General features: G+C 41.2%; 3 protein-coding genes across 4 annotated transcripts in view; 2 read left to right on the top strand and 1 right to left on the bottom strand.

Annotated features, from left to right (window-relative positions):
* Positions 1-60: 60 nt before the first annotated feature.
* LOC119900955 (adenosine receptor A1-like) lies at positions 61-3,125 on the bottom strand. Its single transcript, XM_038716315.1, has 4 exons — positions 2,946-3,125; positions 2,718-2,852; positions 1,863-2,047; positions 61-1,060 (listed from the first exon to the last, which is right to left on the bottom strand). The coding sequence occupies exons 1-4, from the start codon at positions 3,123-3,125 to the stop codon at positions 325-327; spliced, it is 1,236 nt and encodes a 411-aa protein (XP_038572243.1). The 3' UTR covers positions 61-324.
* Positions 3,126-7,833: 4,708 nt separating this feature from the next.
* gtf3c3 (general transcription factor IIIC, polypeptide 3) lies at positions 7,834-19,538 on the top strand. Its single transcript, XM_038716173.1, has 19 exons — positions 7,834-8,109; positions 8,848-8,929; positions 9,234-9,565; positions 9,655-9,778; positions 9,875-10,066; positions 10,581-10,746; positions 10,977-11,124; positions 11,250-11,421; positions 12,413-12,513; positions 12,654-12,825; positions 13,690-13,892; positions 14,476-14,577; positions 15,018-15,150; positions 16,019-16,244; positions 16,367-16,421; positions 16,534-16,669; positions 17,923-18,047; positions 18,137-18,289; positions 18,473-19,538. Exons 1-19 carry the CDS (start codon positions 8,017-8,019, stop codon positions 18,593-18,595), a joined length of 2,838 nt encoding a protein of 945 aa, XP_038572101.1. The 5' UTR covers positions 7,834-8,016; the 3' UTR covers positions 18,596-19,538.
* Positions 19,539-20,901: 1,363 nt separating this feature from the next.
* Positions 20,902-25,460, top strand: part of LOC119900865 (E3 ubiquitin-protein ligase HECW2-like) — a 44,774-nt gene continuing 40,215 nt past the window's right edge. For both annotated transcript variants that reach the window (XM_038716163.1, XM_038716153.1), the window contains exon 1: positions 20,902-21,508. The gene's annotated coding sequence lies outside the window, so the exon portion shown is untranslated. The remainder of the gene's footprint in view (positions 21,509-25,460) is intronic.

Below are 25,460 nucleotides of genomic sequence, written 5' to 3'. Positions count from 1 at the left end.
AGGTGAGTGTCACTTAATATGTTTCATGTAGAAACGTTCCTGGTGTCCAAGGATTGGCTAACATGGATGATAATGTGTGTATGAAGCTGCCATCATGACTGATGTGATGCAGCACTGACATATCACCTTTGACGGCCTGCTATTGGCTTATTCCAGTGCTTGAGGGAGGATATTTTGAGTTTTTACAATCCTTGCGAGTCACTGCAATCACTTAAGAATCACACTTACACTTTGATCAAAGTTATTTTTGGCTTCTTTAACAAAAGCTTGTGAGTCCTACCTTTTACATGAAAAGGTTTTGCTTTTGAGACACCCACGGCTCCTCTACTGGCTTCTTGGCCCAATCCTCCACATTCCTCTCCACATTGCTATCAGAGTGTGTCGGAACGACCTCATCCTGTACGCGTACAGGATCGGGTTGAGGGCGGAGTTGGCGTGTGAAAGCAAAATAGCCGCTAGTGTGAGCGTCATGGGCACCTCACACTGTGGGCAGAGCAGCAGGACACAGTTAATGAGGTGGATGGGCATCCAGCACACCATGAAGAGAAACAGGACCAGGAAGAGGGAGGTGGCCTTACGCAGCTCCTGACGGGTGCGGATGTTGGATTTGGCCTTGTTTGACTCTGCTGGACGGGGGTCAGCAGGAGCGGAGCTGGAGGTGGATCCAGCTGAGACGATGCTGGGCTTTGTGAAGACAGCAGTAGTCTCAGTTTCAATAAGAGACCCAATGCCAGACTCGACTTCTCCAACAGCCCTCTGTCCAGCCTTACATTTTCCCAAACGCTTGGTTCCTTTTCCTGTCCCCATGTCTGCTCTGCCTCCTGTGGTTCCCGCAGCAGCTGAGCTCTCAGTGTCCTGTGTCCCAGAGCTCCCACTACCAGCAGCTCTCCTGTCCTCTGCGGCTCCCCTGACCACAGCGATGCGCCTGAGCTGGCGGCGGACGGTCAGGAAGATTTGGCTGTAGATGACAATCATGGCCACTAGTGGCACCAGGAGGCCGCAGAAGAAGTTGAAGTAGACCAAATAGCTCATGTCCACCACACAAGTGAAGATACAGTAGCTGGAATGACAGGGAGGTGTATATTTCACTGCTTTCATTCATCGCTTCATCCATTACCTCAATTACACTGCAAGCTTTTTATCATTTGATTTGTTTATTCATTCATATTTCCATTTTGATGTCCATACACATCAAGTCATCTTTCCATTCATACATGTTGCTCAGTATACAGCACATAGCATGCACATACGATTTTTTATTTATTTTTCATTCATTCATTCATTAATCTCTCCATTCATTTAATTCTCCTGAAATCTTACTATAGTATTCGTCCATCCTCGCCTTTTATCCATTCACCTTTCCATTTTGCTTCCCGTACACATGCCATTTTCTTTCATTCATCCATCCATCCATCCATTCTTTTAATTCTCCTGCAGTCTTCCCATTCATTCATTCATTCATTCATTCACATTTCTATTTTGATGTCTACACACATCCCATTCCCATTCATTCTTTCAGCTCATTGCGTTTTCCTGGAAGCTTTCCATTCATCCATTTAGTCATGGCATTTTCCTGACCTCTTTAATTCATTCATTCATTCATTTACCCTCCCTGTAATTCATTCATGAAATGTCCCTGCGTTATTAAAAAGAATGTTCATTCACTCATTAATTTTGTCATCTTTCCATCCAGGCACACTGTACATACATACAGCACATCCATCCATTCATTCATTCATTTCATTGGATTGGATTTTCCTGCGCTCTTTTTACCATTCACTCCTTCATTTAGCCAGTCACTCTGTTCCCCATCCCATTCATCCACTCATCTACACTCCCTCCTCCCCTCCCCATCCTCTTACTCAGAATCTGCTGGTTGTCTTTGCCAGTCCATGAGCGGCACGGAGCCAGAGATGGCCCCCAGCCCCCAGGTGACCAGCAGCGCCAGCCGGGCGTTCCTGGGGCTCATGACTCGCTGGTACTGGAAGGGCAGAAGGATGGCCATGTACCGCTCTGCTGCTACTGCTAACAAACTCAGGATGGAGCTCTGGAAGAGAAAGGAGCATTTGTTTAAAGACACCTTAAGTCCTTGGTGTTTTGATGACAAGATAAAACAGAACTTCTTAGTTTTCAACGGTTCCATCTCCTATAGTTAAGGCAGCCGGTGATTAATGCAGCATTGATCCCTTTCCTCCGCACAGGGAGGTCTGAGGTCAGATCAATTCTGTATTAAGCGACTGTAAAACAATTATTGGGAGAAAGGCATGTCAGGAAATGGTTCGTTCTGACACACTCTGATAGGAATGTGGAGCAATGGGCCAAAACTGTGGCTGTTTTCTTTGCAAACATGACGCACTACTATCATATGTTTCCCTCAATTTGGCTATTGCTAACTCCATTTGTAATGTGCATATAAGTGGTAATGTGATGATTATTGACCTATTAAAATAGTGAGGTTAAGGCAGTTTTTGAAATGGAAAACAATAAGTGCCAGTACTCCCCTTATTCACATGTTGGCATGTGATAAGGAACTCTTTGGGACTTTGAATCTCCTCCATCACAGGATTCTTGGTCAAAGTCACAAGGCTTCAGTAACAAGACTTCACATAGCAGCTCCAACTATTACATCTTGGTGACATCAAATCATGCACGGTGCTTTTGCCCTGCAGGAATCCACCTGCAATCGGTCTCCAGAGCCGCCAGGTAAATGTTCCTACCTGTGTGAGAACCATCAGGATGCTGAGCAGCACCAGGCAGAGGGGCAAGTTATGACGAGGTTGACCCAAGTCTGTCAGCACTGCGCAGGGAATGGCCACCAAGCCCACCAGGATGTCCGCCACTGCCAATGATACCTTCACACAAGCACACAGAGTAAGAAACAGTTTTGGTCCTTCAGATATCTGCCTGTGGTACTCCCAAACCACAGATTTATATAGATTAACTACCAGGAAGTAGTTGGTGACGGTGCGAAGTTTCTTGTTTCGGGTGACAGCCAGACAAACGAGGAAGTTGCCTATGATGGCCAGCACGGCGATGATGAGCTCAGTGGCGATGTAAAGGCCTTTGAAACGGGGTTGGTATCCGAACGGCATCTCTGCCGTACAGCTACCAGGAGTCAGATTCATGATGAGAGGAGGACTACTGGAAACAAGAGAAAGAAAAGGCCAGTCTTAGAGCCCAGATAGAAAAACCCAGTGATAAATATAAAACCACTGTTATATATCATTTATTTTGATTACGCTGCAAAATCTGCAGATGGAACTGCAAAAAGCACTACACTGGGAAATGTAAATTTAGTCAGCTGTTGCATTGACCATAAATCAGAAGCCATCAGTAAAAGATAAAGTGATAGACAGGAGGATTTCCTTTGTTTTTATTGAAGCACCAGTTAAACCAGCCTCCTTCAGGAAAGTGGGCTTATTTTGGCGAAATTCTGTTTCACAAAGGAGGTTTAAAGAAGTGAGTTCATAACTTCTTCTATAATGTATCCCCACAGCATTCCAGTCAACATATGTATGCTTGTAAACGCACTGTAATTAAAAAAGCTAATAAACAACTTTGACGTATGGCTGCAGCCCGATACGTAGCGTTTGTTGTCTCATTAAATGTTACATAAAGGTACCCCGTGGAGTTTTTCACTGCTGGCATTATGAAGCAATGAAGCCAAGAGCAGTAGCAATGCGCCAACAAAGTCAGCAAAGAAGAGGACTGCCAGCTCACAAACACAGATGCAGGATTTAAAAGGATTTCAAAACCAGCTTTGCAAATTCTTTATGAGGAAGGACATGCATTCAACACATTTGTTAGAACTCTTTAGTACGAAACAGTGACTGTAAACTCCACATAAATTAAAGAAACGGACACAGACTGTTAAAAACACAACAGGGACAGACAGCCTGTGTGAAGGTGTTCACAATATGGTGGCTGTTATAGCACACTGTGAATTAATGTGATATGTGCTTGAGTAGTGACTGCTGGCACTTCACTTATTTACAATGTGTGCATGAACGAGGGGAAAAGTCTGAAGAGGTCAAAACTCCCAACAGCTTGTTCTTGATTGAGTTTTCATCTCATCTTTGCTTTATGTCCAAGTTCTGTATCTCAAAGTCATGAACAAGAGGTTCTCAAATCAGACTAGACTCATAGCATCACCCCTGGGTTGCTTTATGAAACTGATTAATGCTGGTTCATTGTGCTATGCTCATTCAAGCCAGGCGTTTCTCCCTGCTTTTCTGAGCCTGTTGAAGGGACACAGTGTGGACATCAAGTTAGGGGCACATGTAATCGCTAATGGGTACTTAGGCAGGAAGGGATGATCACAGAGCTAGGGATGTTTGCCAATGTTTCTTGTTCTGACGTTGATGGGAGAGAACAATGAGTAAGTGTAAGTGCTTCCGAGAAAGACGTTTCTAGCTTTCACACTGGTTTCACAGACTGAAAGTGATGAAGAGATATGAACATAGAGAAGAACAGTGGTTGTTATGAAGCTCAGGCTGACCAAGCCTTTGTGCTGACCAACTGAGCAGTGAAAATTGTTCCTGATAAGGGACAATAACAATGACACGCACCAAAACACAGACCCAAGTGTTCACTGTTTACACACGCTGATAGGGATTCAAACCCGCTGCCTGTTGCTGCGAACACATATAGAGAGACTCCACAAATCAACTCACTAGAAATCAACTGCAACAGTCTCAAATAAAGAGTTCTTCATTTAAAAAAAACCAAAACACAGCGTAAGTTACATTTCTGCATTTATATAATCATTTTTCTGCATCATGGGTCATTTTGGATTGTCCACAAATTATTGGAGTGAGGTGGCTCAATTTAATATTTGACAGAGCGTTTTCCTGTTAGCCCAAATTCCACTTTAGAAGTGATTGCCAAAAACATAACTAATGGTACTCTCTGCAAGCTGCTAAATAAGCAGTTAATACCACATAAGCTAACGGGTCGAAGGCAGCAGCTCTGTGGCTGCTGAGGGGCTTCAGCACTGTAATGTTTTCACTTCATTCATTAGGAGAACGGGCTGGGTTGTGCTAAACATACATTATGTTTAGAGTTGAAACAATCAATAGAAAATTTATCTGCAACTGTTCCAGCTTCCTAAATGTGAGGATTTGCTGCTTTTCTGTGTTTCACATCATTTTATTTTGAATATTTTAGGTTTTGGACTGTTGTTCGGACAAAACAAGACGATTTCACACGTCACCTCGGCCTTAGGACCTTTTTTTACCCACTATTTTGAGGACTTTTCTTTGGCTAAATGATAAACCAATTTGTTTTAAAAAGAATCGGTAGGCCCTCTTCCTTTTCTTACCCCGCCCCCCTTCTAATAATTTGCGTACAGTCCCTTAGAGATTACAACAAAAGAGCAAAACAAATCACACTAATGCTCTACAAACCAATATTACAGAGACACATCACTGCTTTATGTGGAACTTGCTTTGTCTTGCTGTGTGTTCTCTTTCCTCCCATATAAATAGAACTGAATTGAATTGAATTTGAATTGCGTAAATATTGTTTTTGGTGGATAAAGCAGTTCAGATTTGGCTTGTTATAAGCACTCACCTGCGCTAGGCTTCATGTGCAGTCATCACACAGTTTGAAGGTCTAGACCATCCAGGACAGTGAAACAAGGTGAGGTTGATAGGGGAGAGGGAGCAGAGTTCACTGATGTGCAGACACACTGAGAGGAAAGTGGGGAAGAAGCAGGAGGAGCAACAACTGTGGGGATGAAACCACTCCCTCCTTCACTTTGTTTTTACTCTATCCCCCCTTTCTTCTTCTCTTCCCTCTCTTTCTTGCATGGGAGATAAAGGTATAATGCAGAATAAGTGAAGCATGAGCCTGTTGAATGAACAGCAGCAGTTGCCACACTGCTCTGGATCTGGGAAATGGAAAAGCAGATATGCTTTGACGTAAACCTCCAGCTTGTTCCTGACAAAACAAACATGTCATATTAAATCTTAAATTATGTACGCTTGAGCTACTCTTTCATGTGGTAAAATACTTATTGATATTTCGGTAAAGAACAATGAATGAGGAAGCAATACATGTTGTGCCATACTTACTGTGCAGATAAAATGAGAAGTGCACTTACAGGACAAAAAATAAATCTATAAATTTTAAATAAAAGTCACCTCATACAATGGTTTAAAATGTGTGCACACATGCACGTTGCACAGGAAGTATTACAATTACATTATACTTACACAAAGTAGCACTCAAGGTAGTTTTATCACAAAACGAATCCCTTTCAAGTAGAAGTCCTGTGTTGAAAATGTACTTAAAGTAAAAGTCCTCAGTGCAGGTGTTCCTTGAAAGTGTCACATACTTTATATGCAAGTAGAATTTTACTCATGTAGTTGAAATAGTATTAAGTCCAATGATTTATACTTTATTTGTACCATACATGCAATACTTTACTGCTTAGTAGCATAATCAGTAATAATGCATCAATTTTATACGTCTCATATGTGAAATCTTAAGTTGTTAAGTATCATTTTTAAAATATTGTTATGGAGTAAAAAGTGCAAGTATAAAGTAGCCTGAGATACAATGCAAATATTCAAATAAAGTACAAGTACCTCAAGTTTGTAGGCTGCAGTACAACCTAGTACTGAGTTATTTTTAAGCTTTGTAAAAGAAAATAAACAAAATATTCTATGATTTACAAGATAGAAAGATAAGTGTTTAAAACTAAATGAACAATTTATTGATTCATGTTAAGGCCCCCTCCAGCCACCTTTAAAAACATGATAATGTCTGAATACATGTTGTTGTTTATTTTGCTTTTCACATTTCAGTCCTCAACTTTAATATCTTTAGTGTAAAGGTTATAAGCCATAGACAGATTCTAGATGAATGGTACAATATATTTTTGAAATACCAAATAAATGTATTGTAATTTTGACTTTATCTTTATTTCCATTGTATACTACAGTTATGGACAGTAATTAAGTACATTTATTCAAGTAGTGTACTTAAGTACAAATTTGAGGTACTTGAGTATTTTCTTTTCATGCCACTTCCTACTTCTACTCCACTACATCTCTGAGGGAAATCTTTTTACTTTACTACATTTTTCTGACAGCTTTAGTTACTAGTTACTTTACAAAGTAAACTTCCACACACAACATATGAAGAGTGAAAGAAAATATGATGTTTTGTTATAAATTAAACCACCCAACAGTTCACACAAGTACACCTACAATATAAGTTGTTCTGTCAATCAACTATTTTGATAAAACGTTTCATGGTTCCAGCTTTACAAACGTGAAGATTTGCTGCTTTCACTTTTGATTGTTTTGTATGTTATGTGTTTTTTTTTTAAATACATTTTAATAAATATTTTGAGTTTTGGAGTTCAACCTAAACCAACTACAACAGTAAAAATCTGCTTTTACATGAATGCATGCACAATAACAACAATAATAATAATAATAATGTCCTAATCCTAAATAAAACTAAGAACATTTTATGCAATTACAATTATTAGACTGACACTGAAATTAACTGGCAACAACTTTGATCTTTTAATACATATTTCCTGCACAAGTAGTACTTTTTACTTTTGGTACTTTAGTATTTTTTTTAAAAGCAAGTATTTTTATACTTTGCCCCAAGTAGAAATTTAAATTACAGTAATATTTAGCAAGTATATCTGTACTTTTACTCAAGTACAGGATTTATGTACTTTATGCACCTCTGATATAAAAACATTTGGTAGGTAATATTTAGTAGTACTCTCTTGCTTTAGCCACTAGATGGCGTCCAAACAGTATTTCTATGGATTTATGGTTAATTCAACGCCAACCCGGAAGTGTTTGCAGGTCACATGACTGCCGTCCGGCGTGTTGTCTTTTGGTGTTGATTTGAAGACTTTACTGCGGATGTTTTCTTCTCTCGCCAGTTTTTAATCTGTCACCGCTGCAGCGTGAGATGTTGCATTTAGTTTGAAGAAGCGCCTCTTTTGTCCAGCGAGTGAGCCTCAGCCGGGCGGAGACACCGGAGATGTCTGGCTTCAGCGCCGAGCTCATAGACTACCTGGAGGGGAGGATAAGTTTTGAGGAGTTTGACAAGCGGAGGGATGAGCGGAAAGCCAAGGTAAATCACAACCAGGGTTAAAAACATGAGTATCAAAGTAAACACTTACCCTAATGTAATAATGTAATAATACTCTGTTGCAAGTTAATGTACTGCACTGAAATGTTACTTAAGTAAAATGATGTAACGTTAAGTAAGTCATAATCAGGAAATTCAGTACTTATTAAGGTATAAAAAGTAAAAGTACTAAAGGCCTGTGACTGTTTACTCATGCATTAATGTAAAACCAGGATTTTGGACTGTTGTAGTTGTTCAAACCTCAAAAAGATTACAAATACATTAAAGGAAAATCTGAAAATTTATGATGCTGGAACCATGAAATGTTTTTACATGAGAAATTACTCAAAGGCTCTTTAAAATAAGTTGCCAATTACATTTCTGTCAATCAACGAATGTGCTACCTGTACTTGTATAAACTGTTTGGGTAGACTTCAGATGTTTTGTGTGTAAAAATCTTACTTTGTAAAGTAACTGAAGCTGTCGGATACATGTAATGTAGTGAAAAGCACAAGATATCCCTCTGAGATGTAGCGGGGTAGAAGGCGACAGTGTCAGGGATAAAAAAGAATCATGTAAAGTGTAAATATACTTGAGTAAATGTACTTAGTTACTGCGTTTATCAGACTTAATAAAATACTATCAGAATATCGTCTACATTTAGATTTAGATTTATTGTTTGGCTGTTACGTCTGCTCTGAAATATGCAACATGATGTTAATACTTTCTGTCCTCTCCCAGGAGTCAGGAGAAAGCCTGTTAGCTGAAGACGCGGAGGACGATGCTCAGCCCTCTACCTCTGCACAAATCCCGGGGAACATCGGTAAAACTGCGACCCGCCTGGGTTTTTACATTAATGCTAACGTGTGATGTGTGCATTTATGCTGACTTTCTTCATTATCTAATGATAGTAAACTGAATATCATTGTTTTTGGACTGTGGGTCTGATAGAACAAACTACTTGAATGTATCGCCTTAGCTACGAGAAATTGTGAAAGGCGTTTTGTAGATTACAACTACAAATGAATTCCACAAGAACATAATCAACAGAATGACACTGGCCTGCCCAAATAAAGTCTGCTGTGAGCACACAGTAAAATCTTCTCTTATCTGTTTTTTCTTTGCAGCTGGAGTCAGCCCCGGGGTTCAGCTGGCCTTTGCCTCCATGCTGGGAGAAATGCCCGAACATCAGACTTCAGAAGAGGAGGAAGAGGAGGACAGCTTGAGCTATGTAGATGACGAAGGTGACGAGGACTATAAGGTGGAAGAAGAGGAGAGGGGGAAGGTGGAGGTGGAGGAGACGGAGAAGAAGCAAAAGCGAAGCAGGAAGAGGGGAAGTAAGAGGAGAAGGAAGAAGAAGAAGGAGGAGGAGGAGGAGGAGGAGGAGGATGATCTGACGGTGGGGGACGTGTTTGCGTTGGAGATGGAGCTGAACCGAGAGAACAAGAAGATGATGAAGGTGAGGGGGAGGGGAGAGTGCGTCAGTGTGTTGTCCCACCTCCTCATGTGTTAGTTTGTGACTTTGTTTGTTTGTTTGTGTGTGTCCAGGAGCGACGTCATCGCAGCAAGCTGCCCCGAGCACTGAGAGGCTTGATGGGAGAAGCCAACATCCGCTACGCCAGAGGAGAGAGAGAGGACGCCATCCTGATGTGCATGGAGATCATAAGACAGGGTGTGTGTGTTTTGGGACTGTAGACGGGCATCTGTATTCGGGTAATGAGTTTGATCACTACTAAAAGATTAAATCTAACTGAATGTCTTCTTCCAGCTCCTCTGGCCTATGAGCCTTTCTCCACGTTGGCTATGATCTATGAGGATGATCAAGACATGGACAAAGCGCTGCAGTTTGGTTTGATCGCCGCCCACCTGAACCCCTCAGACAGCGAGGAGTGGGTCAGACTGGCAGAAATGTCTCTGGAGCAGGACAACATCAGACAGGCCATTGTCTGCTACACAAAGGGTCAGTCTGACACTCAAGAGGAAAAAGTCACGGATTAAAAATGATACATTAACTAACACATGTGTGGATCTCATAACATGTATCTCGATTAAGCGATTAGTTGTTTGGTCTATAAAATGTCAGAAAGTAATAAAAAATGTACTCGATTAGTGTTTCCCGCAGTCCAAGATGACTTCCTCAAATGTCTTGTTTTGTCCACAACCCCACAGATAATCAGTTTACTATCATAGAGGGGGAAATAAACCAGAAAATATTCAGATTTACGAAGCTGAAATCAAATAATTATTTCTTAAAAAATGACTCAAATTGCTTCCGAGTCCCCTGCTGCACATTAAATAGGTTTAAGACTAATTAGGGCTTAAGACTGACAAAACAGGACATTTACGACTTCACCCTGGGCAATGAGTATTCTTTATTGACCAAGAAATTAATCAGTTAATTAAATAATCGCTAGTTGCAGCCATACTATCAATATTAATGTGCTCCATTCCCTCTCGTCCCCCCGCTTCCCCAGCCATTAAGTACGACCCCACTAATGTGCGCTACCTGTGGGACCGCTCCAGCCTCCACATGCGTCTGGGCGAGCACAAACACTGCATGGACGGCTACCGCAGGATCCTGTCACTGCTGCCGCTGGAGGACGGCGAGCACTTCATGCAGCTCTCCAAGGACATGGCCAAGTACAAGGACACACGCTGACCCACAGAAAAGTGGATCCATACAGTTCATCCACAGAAGCATTTGCACCGAGCCCAACACAGTCTTTCATTTATCACACCACATTTTAGTCATAATTTTTTTTTTTAAAGATGACGTTTTGGAAGATTTCGCCTTACTTTCTGATGGTCACAGGTGAAAATGTAGACAGGAAATGTGGATAATGTGGTGATGTTGGATTACCTCTGTTTAGGAGCTACTATGAGAGTAATGACTTGGCCTCAGCTCTGGGTGTTATAGAGGATGCTCTGGCGCGACACCCCAGCCTGGTCAGCGATGACTTCATCAACATGGCAGCTGAGCTCTATATCTCCAACCGCCAGTACAACAGGGCCCTGCAGGTACATCTCTGTTTGTGTGTGTTTGCGTGCAGTGAAGCAAGAGCTTGCTCGTGTCATTTAGAGAGAGGGAAATTTAAAGGTGTATTTTGTCTTAAAGAATAATTTGCGTGTGATGGTTTTCCTAGGTCTTGGCCCAGTTTGCAGGTATAGTTTTGGTCAGAGCTGAGTCCAAATCAGACGATGCGGTACCAACACAAGACGAGAAAGTGGCAGACGAGACGACAGAGGAGCAGGAGAAGACCAATGAAGAAGGGCCGAAGTCAAAAACGGTAGAGGAAATGGCAGCACAGGAGAACGGTGAGTCGCAGCGAGGATCGGTGTAACCTGAAGAGATCCAGACTACGTTAAAAGTGCTTCATCAAACAGGATCTCTGGGATCATTGTAGCTAAAATAACTAGCTAGCTTGTTGATGTTGCCTCTCTTTCTAATGGACAAACACAGAAGGACTGAAAATACTCTGAGGATAAATCATTTCACATTTCATTTGCCCTGAGGAAGCTTTAGAAGCAGCTGTTTAACCCAAGAAACCTTTGTCTTGGGATGCACAGACTGGAAAACACTGCTGCTCATTCGTTAGATAACAGAAAAGATCTTTGCTTTAGAAAGCCTAACCCTCAGAGGGCAAGTTGACGCATTGAATAGAAATCAGCAGCAAAAAGAAAATAGTTTTGTTGCACCCACTGTGTCTGTGCCGCATTGTCTAACTGTCGTGCACTGCGTCAGCACCAATTAACCCAGTCAATTTATTGTACACTGTCTGTACAGAGTGAATAAAAATCATTATTATTCTCAAGTATTCTTTTATTCAAGAGGCTAAATTAGCTCACACTGACAGGAGCCACGTCCCTTTCCTGTAGTGTGCACTAAGGCCACAATGTGGATTTCAGATGTTGAGAAAATGATTTCTTTTCAATCAAAATAATTTGCCTTTATGGCGCAACAAAATCAGAGTCATATTTGTTCCAAAAACGTCGACCTTTTAAGACCCATTTAAACAAAGTTTTCATGTCAGAAAAGTGATACAAAATGCTTTACAGAGTGATAAAACAACACATTCTCACTCCCAGCTTGTTACATAGGCGGTTTTTAACACCCTGATACCTCTTCAGTTCATTTTTTGATGCTTAGCTCTCCTCGGTTAAGTTAGCAACAATAAATATGCAACGTCCTGTTAGACTTTCAAAATAAAACGTTGTGAAATGTTGCAATTTGGTTAGGTTTAAAAACTATTTTTGGAACCTGATTGAAGCTGTTTTTTTGTGTGTGTGTGTGTGTGTGTGTCTCCAGGTGAAATTAAGGATGTACAGGTACCAGACAGTGTCCCAGTGGACCTGAGGGCCAAGCTAATGGTCTGCCTCATACACCTGCATGTCTTCACACCCCTGGAGGTAAACAGGACTTTACAAGGTTTTTTTATTGAGAAAATCTGACTTAAGCTAAAAAAAATCAGATTTCTAGCAGTGAGTTTAAACTTTCCAGAGACTGATAATGGCATTAAACACCTGTCTCTCCCCCCCCCCCACTATAGGGACTCGTGTCGATGCTGATGGACCAGAGTCCAGAGGAGATTGGTGACTTGTACCTGGATGTAGGTGAAGCCTACCTGGACGAGGGCGAGTACATGTCTGCTCTGCCCCTGCTGTCTGCCCTCGTCATATCCGACAAGTACAACCTGGCGGTCGTCTGGCTCCGACACGCAGGTGGGACCAGCAGAAAGCAAACATTAAAGTGATTCAGAAGTTCAGTGCTTTAAAAGTCAAACTGAAAACCTTATTCTCCTCACTTTTTGTGTAGGAAAGCTTTAAACAGTAATATTTTGTGTGACTTGTGGCAACAGTTTCTAAGCTTCAAGCCTCTGGGCCTTTCCTTTGTCAGCAGTTGCTAGTAGACGCTCTGTCAACAGACAGAACTGAGGACAAACGCTGATGTTTTTCTGCCTTTCAGTAGTTTAAGGTGCAGTCTGTTTTCAACATGCAACATTTGGGAGAACCTATTGTGCTTGGAAGCGGAAGCTAGCAAATTAGGCTAATTAGCTTTCACTTAGATAGTGGAAGCTGGTTAGCTTAGCTTCTGTTATATTGTCCACCCCATTTATATCAGTGAGAGTAGGCTAAATATCAGAAATGCCGCTCTGTACAGTTCAATAGCAACACAAACTACATCGTCCAAAATTATTGAGCAGTTGCATATGCACCTCTCTGAAACAGTTCAAAACTGAACATTATAACCTTCATAAAGGGAGGATTTATTGCAGGACAGTTGGATTAGATTTAGCTAATTGTACCAAAATTGAATTTCATTTTCACTTTGACTTTATTGGCTTTAAAAGCTCCAGCTAGATAACAGTAAACTCTAACTATAATCAGAGCAGATTTGAGAGTTAACCTTTATCCCCATGGTAGATGAGAGGCATATCTCCAGCAGCGTGCTTCCAAAAGATTCTCCACTGTGTATAACTTTGCAGTAGTGGTGCAACACTTTAAATGACCCCTCAGTTTGGCTCTGATTAGAGAAAATGAACACCACTGTTGCATATAAACACCTTCATCACATCTCCCTTGCAGAGTGTCTGAAGGCGCTGGGCCACATGGAGGCAGCCGTAGAAAGCTACACTAAAGTGGTGGAGATGGCTCCACAGCACCTGGAGGCCAGGCTCTCCTTAGCCACCCTGCTGCAGCAGCTGGGCCGGCCGGAGCGCGCCCTCAAGGCCCTGGAGTCCATGTACGACAGCGATACACTGGCACAGGACTCGTCGGCTGCACAAAAGGCAAGGGAATTTGTGTGTTTGATCTAGTTCCATGGACAATGGCATGACCAGGTCAGGAATATCATGGAATTTTGATGAGTGTTTTGCAGACTGGAAAGTTTCTATTTTATTTTATTTGTCATGTTCCAGGAATATACCACATTTTCCACAGTTTCTTTCTCTCAACAATCAATCTTAAAGAGATATACTTACGCAAGTCCATTTCTGGCTAACAAACAAACAAAATAAAACTTCTGTGATCAATTTAAGAATACTTATGGTAAACCCAAAGAATGCTAAAACTTAGGAAACCCAAAATTTATGATTTACCAAAACTACCAATTAACTACATGTCAGAATTTTGACTTTGTATACTTATTACTTACTCAAAATCGAAATTATAAGAAAGTATCAGTGTTTTTAATTTTTTATGCGTAACATTTTGCTTTTCCTGGAGGGAATGGGCTTCCACACATTCTTAATTAATACTGAGCTATTACAACTCTGAGTTGAGCTCTGCTAGTGTATGACTTTTTAAAAAAGAAGCTGTATTTTTTGTTTATGTGTTTATATTCATGTCTCTATATATATATTGTTGTTTTAGGAGTTAAAGCTGCTGCTGCATCGTTCCACACTCCTGAAGACTCAGGGACAAATCCAGGACTACCTGGATGCTATGATCACTATGATCTCTATGCTACTTAAGGTAACACACACACATAAACACACTTACATGCTCAGCAACAACTTGGTTTAAGCTGATGTGGCATCATGTGTACAGGCAAGTTTATTTTTTTTTATACAGATAAAGTGAAATATACACAATGCAAGTGAATACTGGCATTGCATTATATGAGATCAAATAGGATCTGTAGTAAAACAAAATGCTAAGAGGAAGTCTGGTGTGTTTTCCATAAAATTGGCTATATGGGCTAACTTTGCACTTCTCAAATTGCTCATATAAAAATCATGTTTATTTGGAGCTGCAGGAGGCTCGCAGAGTTTACAGCAGGTTGAAATAATCCAGAAGTTTTCCTTAGTTTATCCTCGAGTTTCCACCTTTTCTTACCTGCACACACAATCTCTTTGACAAATGATTAAAACAATGTGTGTGTGTGTGTGTGTGTGTGTGTGTGTGTGTCCTAGGTGGCCATGCAGCGAGCTAAGGTGTGTGTGCGTTCTGCAACCGTGTCAGGCGTGAATCACCTGAGGCTGGTGAAGGCCAAAGACATGCTGCCAGAGATTGCTGACCACGAAGCTGCCTATCTGGACAACACAGGTATAGCTAAACATACTGTGTTTGCGGGTTGTTGGTTGTGTGCTGTAGATCTTCATACCTGGTTGTCTGGCCGATGTACTGAGCCTGTAGTTGGCAGGAGCAGCGCAGAGCAGTTGGCCGGAGATTGTTCACTGTCAGCACTTATTAACACTCACCATATGTGGAGAAAAAGCGGTTTATTGGTCTCTCAAAGGGCCGTGCACGAGGCTGTGCATGTTGTAGGGCATTAACTACTACCAGTGTAAACAAAGTTAGTGACTGTACATTATTGTAGACTCTTTTCTAAAGCGTTCCACATGTTTTCAGATTGATTTCCTGTCCTCCAGGCAGCTGGTTGCTGGTAATGTTTCTACAGCATGAAATCAAAGTGCAGCGGACATTTTAGAGTCTGCTGCTGAAAAGCATTCACAAGCATGCCGTCATGGATTTTGAATTTAAAAGACTCAGCATCTCAGCATCATCAATGCAGAGATAATCTAAGAAACATTCAGATTCAGATACCTCGACTCAGGTGATCTGTGAAGTCGTTGCAGAGAATTGAACCAATTATACATGATCTTTTTCTCCCAAAAGGAAAATTTGTGACTGGCGTCATGGGATGTGTAAGACAACATGAGCTTGTAACCGCTGTATCCATCACTTTGAAGGTTTAGAAAATTGTGTCATTACAGTGCACGCCATCACGTTCAACTTGTCTAATACAGGTAACTGTATATCCGTCAGAATCGGGCTGAACAGAAGGTTTGCAGTGACTTTGCTAAGTGTGTGTGTTACTGAAAAGGAGACAATAACTGAGCCTTTTTTTCAACTCGGTCCATGTTGTCTTCACTCTCAACCATTTAATAATTCATCTCGTGCCTGTGCACAGGTAAAACCAACGTCCTGTCTAAAGAGGACTGGTGGCAGCTGCTGGTGAGCTGTGTGCTGACGCTGTGTGAGGTGCAGCGCTACGAGGAGGCCGAGCTGCTGGTGGAGTCGGCCATGGAGTTCTTCTCCTTCTACGACAACAAGCCAAAAAGGAAGGAGATGGAGTTCTTCGGCCTGTCTGCCACCATCCTCAACCGCAACCACTACAAGGCCTACAACTACATCAGGTAGACTCGCATGTGCAGCTCCGACAGGCAGAGAATAATTTAAAAAAAAAAAATTTCGGAATTGAAAAGTCAAATATAACGTTGTCTTCTGCTTGTACTTGTGTGTTTTCTCTTCTCAACAGATTGATGCTGATGGAAAATGTGGATTCGCCTCAGCTTTGGAATATTTTTAACCAGGTGTGCCTTTTCAGAAAACAGCAAGTCAGGAAAAATGTGTGCATGTGTCTGCTCTTGTGGACGCAAAAAAAAAATGTCTGAGGTGATTTTTTTTTTATTCTCCTCTCCTCAGCTGACGATTACCTCCCAGCACCAGCGTCACCATCGCTTCTGCCTACGCCTGCTGTTAAAACATCCCGACAACCACGCCTTGTGTGTCCTCTGCGGACACAACGCCATGGTTTCGGGGAGCTTCAAACATGCTCTGGGTACAAAACCTACACGCTACTGACTGCGCTGCTTGTTCTTACCTAGTTAAATATAAAAACGGTTTAAAACATCTGTGTTCGGCATCTCTCTCACGATGCTCAGGTTTGGCATTATCTTGTTGTTTTAACACTGCCTGATATTACCTGTTTTCCCTGCTTACAGCCGAATTTATATGTAAAAAAAGTTACTTTGACAAAAAGATAAAGGCAGTGAAATGTCCACTTTGGTGAAAGTTTAGAGGACTTTTAGTTAATTTGCCACCAATATGCACAAAGGACCAATGCTGTGGTTTTAAGTTTCTCAAAGTTTGTAGTTATTGGTTTCTGGCCGAGTTCATCCCGACCAAACATAACAAAATGTAAATTTAAGCGGAAACAATGGTGCCTTGAATGCCCTGATGTGTACACAAACGCACTGCACTTCACTGCTTTTTTAATATGGCTGTGTTTACATACATGTCACCAAACAAGAGAAAACATATCGCAAAGCCCTGTTGCGCACCGCTGCACACCGATTTAAGAAAAACATGCCACTCAACCCGGAAACTGTAGCAATCCGGTGCAAAACGTTTTGAAATTGAACGTTCCTCCGATAGCTAAACTAGCTAATTTAGCTCTTGTATATCTCATCTTCTTTTTAATTATTCATTTTGTTTTAATTGCTCAAAGTAGTGTAAATAAAATTAGAAGAAAAAATAAAACATAGGAAAATTTAAATTGAATTTTAAGTTAATTAAATTTGATTTAAAAAAAAAAAGAAATCAATATGAGTAAATAAGAGTGGTTGGGTGGATAATTGCCTCAAAATAAACTTTCATTTCATATGCGAAAGAATGATTTGTAACAAGTGGGTGCCGTTTTCGTTCTAAAAGTATTTGTCATCCTCTTTTTCAATTCATACACTTCCTTTAGTCTGCATGTCCATTCTCATATCAGCATAAGCCAAAGTTTAGTTTCCCATTTGAGAAGGGCCATAACTAAAAGACTACTTGGCAAATATAAATGTCTACCAGCTCCAGGGATAACTTTCAGTACTGCAATTGTGGGATTCATTTTCTGGGAGACCTCCAGACCATTCTTTCTAAAAAGAAGAGGTCTAAAAGTGCATGACTGAAAAACATGTACAGTGCACATTGTTGTTTATACGCTGCCCAGCAGGCTCCTGTTAGTTTTCAGTCAGTTTGAGTTTAGGAAATATTTGGCTATTATTTTCCATTTGTATTCACCTAACGCGTTTTCAAACGTGTCTTTAGGTCAGTATGTTCAGGCCTTCCAGACTCACCCCAACAACCCTCTCCACAGCCTGTGTATCGGTCTCACTTTCTTCCACATGGCATCTCAGAAGTATGTAGCCAAGCGACATACGCTGGTGCTGCAGGTACGGTGTCTGTATCCTACACCCTTTTTTTGATAGCTTTACAATAACATGGCCTAGTCTGTTCTTCTGAAATACTCGTGTGTTTTCAGGGTTTCACCTTCCTGTGGCGGTACGTGGAGCTGCGTGGAGAGTGTCAGGAGAGCATGTACAACCTGGGCAGAGCGCTGCACCAGATGGGCCTCACACATTTGGCCATACATTACTACCAGAAGGCACTTACTCTGCCTGCACAGAAACTGGAGGTGCGCACACACACACACCCTTTCTTTCTACATGTTAACTAAACCAGCCTGTAGAAGCTTTAAACGAATCAACGCCTCATCCTCACTGCACAGTAGTCAGTGTCAATAATGCAGCCTAGCAAGATCTTTTCCTGTTCTTACCTATCTGTCTGTCCATCCTTTCACCGCTCGTCCTCCCTACAGGGTATGCCTGATGATCAGGTGGATCTGAGAAGGGAAATCGCCTTCAACCTCTCCCTCATCTACCAGGCCAGCGGAAACATGGAGATGGCCCGCCAGCTCATTAACACACACTGCATTGTTTGAAAATGCACACAAATGTCCCGGCGTCTGTGCGTTTTGTTTTTTTTATATATATTTTGAGTTTTGTACTGCCTTGTGTAAAATAAATAAATAAATAAATAAATAAATATGGAGGACTAAAAATGATTTATTCATGAATAAATCGACAATTATTTTCTTTAACAAATAAATTAAATTGATACAAAATAGATACAAAAATAAATGCATATGTACAAAAATACTTTTATTTTATTTCTACATTTATCTAAAGTACATTTATTCTGAATTTCTGAATTACATTTCTTTCATTAGTTCTGTTTTTCTAATTTTATTTATTGAGTGTGTTGATGAGGTAGATGGTACTATCTTCACTGTAAAGCACCACAGGTCACAGAATCTTGACAGATATATTACTTTTAACTTGCTAGTGGTGTATAAAGCTGTGCTGACTGGTACACATGCTCCTGATTTTTAGGTAGATCGTTAGATTTAGATCTGTAGCTCAAGCCTGGTTTGTCCAGCTGGCCAGTCGTGCTTTACAGTGAAGTTAGTACCGGCTGCGTCATTAACATACAGACAAACGTACTGAAGATAATAAAAGTAGAAATTTATGAATAAACAGTTATTTATATTTTGCAGTGAATCAATCAACATTTATTTTGTTTATTACTACTTATGTATTTATTTCTGTATTTATTTCAGTTTAACTACACCATTTTCACTCTTACAGATACGGTAGATATCTGAAACTGAAGTAGTAGTTGCTCAGTTTTCAGACATTATTTTCCTCCTGTCCCATGTAAACGGATATCATAATTTTCTTGTGCAGGGTTAAATTTAGTTTGCGTTATTTGTACATGTGTGCACAGTCATAATGCTATTTTTAAATTATACCTATTTTAAGACATTCACATTCAACACAACATTTTTGCTATGTGTATATATTTTTAAGTAATAAAAATAAGCATGATGTTGCTTTGGACATGTTTTTTTGGGGTGGAGGGGGTACAGTAATGTGACAAAAAGATGAATGAGGACATTTTCTTTTGTTGTTGCAGGGATTAAGGCAGTGGGATTATTTGGGAAATCCCTCCCTCTATCCTAACCGTCTGCTTCCATCAAATTTCCTCCACAGGACACAGCACTCCATCTAGGCCAGGGCCGGGATGGGCCTTCTGGTGGAAAGGGCGGAGAACTTTTTTTGTGTGCTTTCTTCCCCAATCACTGATTAATATAGGTAAACTTGTTAATAAGCACAGTATAGAAACGGCCAAAAGTGTGCCTATATTCCCAATAATTTAAAAGCCTGTATAATATTACTGCAGAATATACCTCACCCCCACATCAGGATCACCACACCCAGCTGGTGTTTGTTACCTTTAGTAGTTTACCACTGAGAAACAAGAGGCCATGCAGGACAATGATCCAAACAGTAACCTGCCAAATTCAGTACCAAGGAGAGCGCACGCCCAGACCTGACTTTATCAAAAAACAACCTACTGTAAAACCACAGTCAGCAGTTTGACTATATGAATAAAATCAGTAGTCTCATATATATCTTCGATTAGCAAAACAGTTTTGCAGCCACGAACTACTTGTTTGTCTCCAAGATAATAGATTTTAATTTAACTCCAAACAACAATGGATAAAAGTTTATGTCCATATCTGTTTCACACGTGGCAAACCTGCAAATGACTCTCGGGAAAAAAAGAATCTCCTAAAACCTGGTGAGTCCTACTTAAACAGGAAGGCTATTTGTTTTCTTTCCATACCCCCTGTAGCACGGTGGACTATCTGGGGAAAAAATAAACATCACGCCAGAGCTAATTCAAAATGGGACATGGATCTACCTAAAATAGGCTTTATTCTGCAATTTATAGCCTATAAAATACTTTCTGATGTTAACTGCAGGTGTACAGGGAAGTCCTACCTTTACAATATGTTCTGCTTTACAGAATCCATTAGGCCTAACCTACTGAGTGTTTTAAATCAGTAAAACTAACATTTCTAAAATAAAAACAAGAAAACCTGCGATTGGCCAGGGCACCTCAAGCATTGTCGTGCCATTAACACAAACAGCTGATTGTGATGATGTTAGCCCTAGTTAATTATAACACCCTCCCCCCCACTCTCCTGGATGAGATTTTATCCTAGGACGCCCTTAATACGCCGCAGCACTGTTTACATATGTGATTAAAACAATAATCCTCGCGTGTTCTCTAGATGTCATTTCTATTAAATAAATCAGACTGTTGCGATTAAGCTCCTGGGGCCCCTTTCGCCGACCCCTTGAAAGCCCCCGAACCTCAGTTGGAGAACCCGTGGTTTGCACAGGGGTGGTGGAGGTGGTGGTATAGTGGGAGGTGTTGGATCGCTTATTTTGACGCTGAGCTCGGTCAGTATACTCCCGCAACAAGGCCTGACGTTTTATTAAACAAAGTTCCTAACCAGCACTAACAACGGGAATATGTTGCCGTGATCGCAACGCGGTTGGTTTGGTTTCATCAAACATGACGGAGCGTAAAAATAAAAGGGAATAAAGTGCGTGAAGCAGCGGAAACGGGGAGGCGGATGTGAAGTAGGCTGGTCCAGCCAAATAAATAAGAAATGAACGCGTCTTTCTTCCCATCCTGGCAACATCACTGAGAGCAGGTAACCTACTCTGTGGGGAGAGGAGAATGGCAACCATGATGTCAAAACGGGAATAATAAAAAAGAAATCAAAGGGAGATTTCGCTTTGACCGGAGGTTGGACTACCGAGAGGCAGCGGGGCTGCGCACGGGCTCTGGAGCGCCCGGATCCCGCTTGGAAGCCGATGAAGGGTCGGTGGTGCCGGGGCCGTGTGGAGGTCCGTTCTCCACGATTAAGCGACTAATACGGGGGTTTTTTTGGCATGCAGAAGAGGCTTTAAACGAAATTTAAATCACCGTAGTAAAGGTAAGTGATGTCTCAGATGGAGCCAATATATTTTTAGTTTATTTATGTACAGCAGGGTGTTTTGATGTGGATCTGATGCCATCAAGCCATCAATTTGCGTTTTCTTCACGCTGAAATGTATTCCATCTCATTTTGTCTTTCACTCATCAATCTTTCTGCTGCTCTATAAAGGGCTGTCTCCGACTGGGCTGGTGAAGTCATGCTCTGGTGTGCTGATTACTGGCAGCAACAGTGACAAATAAAGGCCTCATAGAAAAAAAACAAAACAACAACAAAGCCAAAATATTATCTTTGTTCTGCAGCATCATGTGGTGCTGTCAACGTGAAAAGAAGCTTTAGGCAAAAAGGGAATAGTGATTTCAACCTGCTCAGATACAGACCTTTAGGTGAGTAAATCAGATCACTGTAGTGTGCTCACACAATCAGATCAATCCCAGAATAACAGGAAAGCTCATCTCCCTCTATTTCCTTCTTAACAGCTTTATGTATGACCCAGATTGTAATCTGTATATAATAACCTAGAGTGTAGGCTGAGGTTAAATGTTTCAGGAAATTTGATTGGCAGGCCATATGTGTGCACTTCATTATGTGTGCCTGAGATCTGTTGCTAACAATGAGGATGGCTTTCTCTTTGGGTTGCTGTTGGGTAGGATTCATCCAGGAGGAATGATCTTTTTCCCCATTTGCATTAGACATGTCAGCAGGGCCGGACCTGGGTCAAGTTGAAGTAGAATCTACTCTACCACCACACTGCTGCATCTCGGCATTGCAATCCAATCTTTTTATATACAGTCTATGAATCCAATACAAGAGGGATTCTCAAGTGTATGTATCTACTAGGCCTATTGACTCGATAGTTGATACCCTTTTCAGTGTATCCCAGACTGTGCTATACCTTGAATTAAATCCCCTGATTTACACCAGAGAAAGCCTTGAGTGAGAGACAATGTGTAAACAAATCCCCCTCCTATCCAATATAATCAGTAAGGTCAAAACCTCTATAGGCACTGATGTGCCACTATAGGCTGTGGTTGATGTTAAAGCTGCAATAGCTGATTCTTCTGTCTAACCAGCAATATTTCAAAGTGTAAATGTAAATACAATGATAACAGTGTCAGATTTAATACTTGAAATGTGTAGTTTTTCAAACAGTGGGTCTGGGTCGGATTTCAGACGGTGACAAAAGCAGGCATCTCATCTCGAGCTAGCGACCGTTGAATTTGCCAACTAATATTGTGGCTAGCAGATTTTATCAGCTGTAGCTAAATACTTAATTAAGCTAACGTTAGATCCAAGAAGTGGTTGAAAACGTCTAAGTTTTGGCTGACTCATTTTAAAATGACAACCCTGTAAAAAGGACTAACTGATGTGTGTGTGTGTGGTGAACGTAGTCTTAGTTTGGCTGGTGTTGATGGATTGTAAACTTCCCAGTCCGGTCAAAAGCAAGACATGATAATGATATATTAGCATCTAGGACTGCTGATGTCATGTTTGAGGTTTTCTCTTTATTGTTTAAGAATTTCTCTTTATTGTTAAAATTTTATTAAAATTGTCTCTTGCTGCCATTTGGAGTTTCCTCGCTGCGAAGAAGCCCTGTGCAGTATTGTGTTTGAACTCTAAAAGCAACCTAACTATAAAGGAAGGAATCTCTGTCTCTCTGTCTCTGTCCTTCAATTTTCTCAACTCCTGTCCATCCACTTGGCGGGAGTATTGTTGAGGACCTAAGGGTCCTTTGCAGTGTCGAATTTGGTGGAGTTTGACCAGATGGTGCTTACCTGTAACTTTTGAGCTGCAAGTCTCTGTTCTTTCAATCCAAAGAATCGATCCATATAAGCCACTCCCTTTTGCATTGTGATTTCTCGCTATTTTGAATGTAGGCTTAAACTTAAGCATAATTCAAAACATGGCCGCTTTGAGTGACAGGTGGTTGTCGACACACACCTAACCAGTAGTTTTTTCTGTGGGCACACACCGAATCAGATCTCTTCAGTTAGTGGAGAACTGTCATGTCTGTCACTGTGGATCGAGCACTTTGGTCTGCACAAGGTTGAAAGTACAAGAATGCACTGAAACACAAACACACACACTGGCACAGAGGAATGTGATGGTGTGTGTTGGGGACAGGAAGCTGTCGCCTCTGACGGGACCGCCTCATTGTTCTCCAGTCACCCTACAGCTATTCCAGGACTGTGTGTGAGATAGTGGTCCTATTTCAGTCTGTTTTTTAAAATTCCAAACCAGATTTGGACTTTCTCATATACACCTGTAACTCCGAACCTCTGACATGCACTTCCTGTGCTCTTCTTCTCTTCTTCACTCTTACTTTTCCCCCTAGGTCTTTACCCCATTGATGCGATATCTGCTATTAGCTCTCACTAGTATTTATTAGTGCTCTTACTAGCATGTATTGTCAGTTGTAGTTCTCGTGCTGTATTTGATGCTTTGTTGATGCTTGTAGGTTGTTCCTCAAAGGTAAGTCGCTTTGGATAAAAGCGTCCGCCAGATGAGTAAATGTACTGCCTGTAGTAAATGTATCTTGATAGACCTTTGAGGGTATATTAGGGCCTCATTTTCTGTCATATGACCTTACAATGTCATATAAAACTGGTCAAAGTTTGCGATGTGCGCATATGCAGGATGCACAATGTCAAGTAAGGCATATTAACTCCAGCAAGTCATGTTACGACTTCTTGCTGCCTTATATGAAAGGCAAGGACCTTGCAACGTCCTCATTTTCCATGACTCTACAAGAAAAGTCCATCTGATATTACATAATTTAGTCTGATTTAAGGATTTGTGGATATTTATCTTTCACCACGCAGGTCATAACATTCTGACCACCTGCCTAATTTTTTGTACATCTCCGTTTTGCCGCCAAAACAGCCCTGACCCTTTGAGGCATGGACTCCACTAGACGTCTGAAAGTATACTGTGGTATCTGGCGCCGAGACGTTAGCAGCAGATCCTTTAAGACCTGTAAGTTGCGAGGTCCTCCATGGATCAGACTTGTGTGTCCAGCACATCCCACAGGTGCTCGTTTGGATTGAGATCTGGGGAATTTGGAAGCCAAGTCAACACCTCGAACTTGTTGGGTTCCTCAAACCATTCTCTTCAAGTTTTTGGAGTTTGTTTGCATGTATTGCAGAAGGTGCTTTTTCGGTTGTGAAGTAAAGCGAGTTTGTTTCTTAAGGAATAGACAGCATTTTACAGTGATGGCATTACATCACAGTATTACAAAATTAAGAGATACTCCACTCACTTCTACAGATTTATTCAGATCTATTTGCAGTATATGGGGACATGTCTTAAGAAAGAAAATGTAATAAATTGACTCCAAATAGCAATGAAAATTAGGTGTAGGCCTACATCTGTTTTGGGAGGAGCATTCTGCCCCATAATGTGAGTTCATAAGTAAATGTAGTTTGATTCATTCTGCGTGTTAGACAAGGGGTAGCATTAATCATCTCAACAGCATTTATTTGGCAGAAAACCCAAAGTATCTTCATAGATAGTGTGCCACGGGGCACGTCTATCAAGTACATTTACATACAGCAGCACTTGTGGACTGCCTCTGTCCCCAGATTCGTCACACATTCGCAAACATATTACTAGCAGTATCCAAGTCGCGTCTCATATGTGCTGCGGTGAATGTGATTGTAAAAGTGGCCTGCATGATATGTACTGTAGCTCTCATGTGCCTTTGAGCACGAAGAAAGTGGGCTTTTAGAGAGGGTGGGCTGCGTGGCTGCATAAAGGGCCAGTATAAGAATTTTTTTAAACTATGAATCATGCAGAGCTACTCTAGTGGAGTCACAGAATAAAAATATAGAGCTGGAAATGACCCTCTCTAAATTTGTCATCCAGCTCACACAACACCCAACCAGATCTCCTGTAAGTTACCAGAGAGGCATAGTCAGTTACAGGGACAGTTTTCTATTTTGCCCTCCTGTCT

This window comes from Micropterus salmoides, unplaced genomic scaffold (genome assembly GCF_014851395.1).
Source record: "Micropterus salmoides isolate LMB-PRFRI ecotype aquatic unplaced genomic scaffold, ASM1485139v1 Ms_hic_scaffold_1, whole genome shotgun sequence".
Classification (NCBI taxonomy): Eukaryota; Metazoa; Chordata; class Actinopteri; order Centrarchiformes; family Centrarchidae; genus Micropterus; species Micropterus salmoides.
Note: the sequence above shows the minus strand (reverse complement) of the source record. Positions and strands in the feature narration are given on the sequence as shown.

Bases quoted from the DNA above. Each gene is read 5' to 3' on its own strand.
- LOC119900955 (XM_038716315.1), bottom strand. From the start codon at position 3,125: ATGAATCTGACTCCTGGTAGCTGTACGGCAGAGATGCCGTTCGGATAC. The intron at 2,853-2,945 runs GTAGTTAATCTA...GCTTGTGTGAAG, and splicing joins CCGTCACCAACTACTTCCTG to GTATCATTGGCAGTGGCGGA. The intron at 1,061-1,862 runs GTAAGAGGATGG...CTGTCATTCCAG, and splicing joins AGACAACCAGCAGATTCTGA to CTACTGTATCTTCACTTGTG.
- gtf3c3 (XM_038716173.1), top strand. From the start codon at position 8,017: ATGTCTGGCTTCAGCGCCGAGCTCATAGACTACCTGGAGGGGAGGATA. The intron at 8,930-9,233 runs GTAAAACTGCGA...TTTTCTTTGCAG, and splicing joins ACAAATCCCGGGGAACATCG to CTGGAGTCAGCCCCGGGGTT. The intron at 18,290-18,472 runs GTGCGCACACAC...TCCTCCCTACAG, and splicing joins TGCCTGCACAGAAACTGGAG to GGTATGCCTGATGATCAGGT.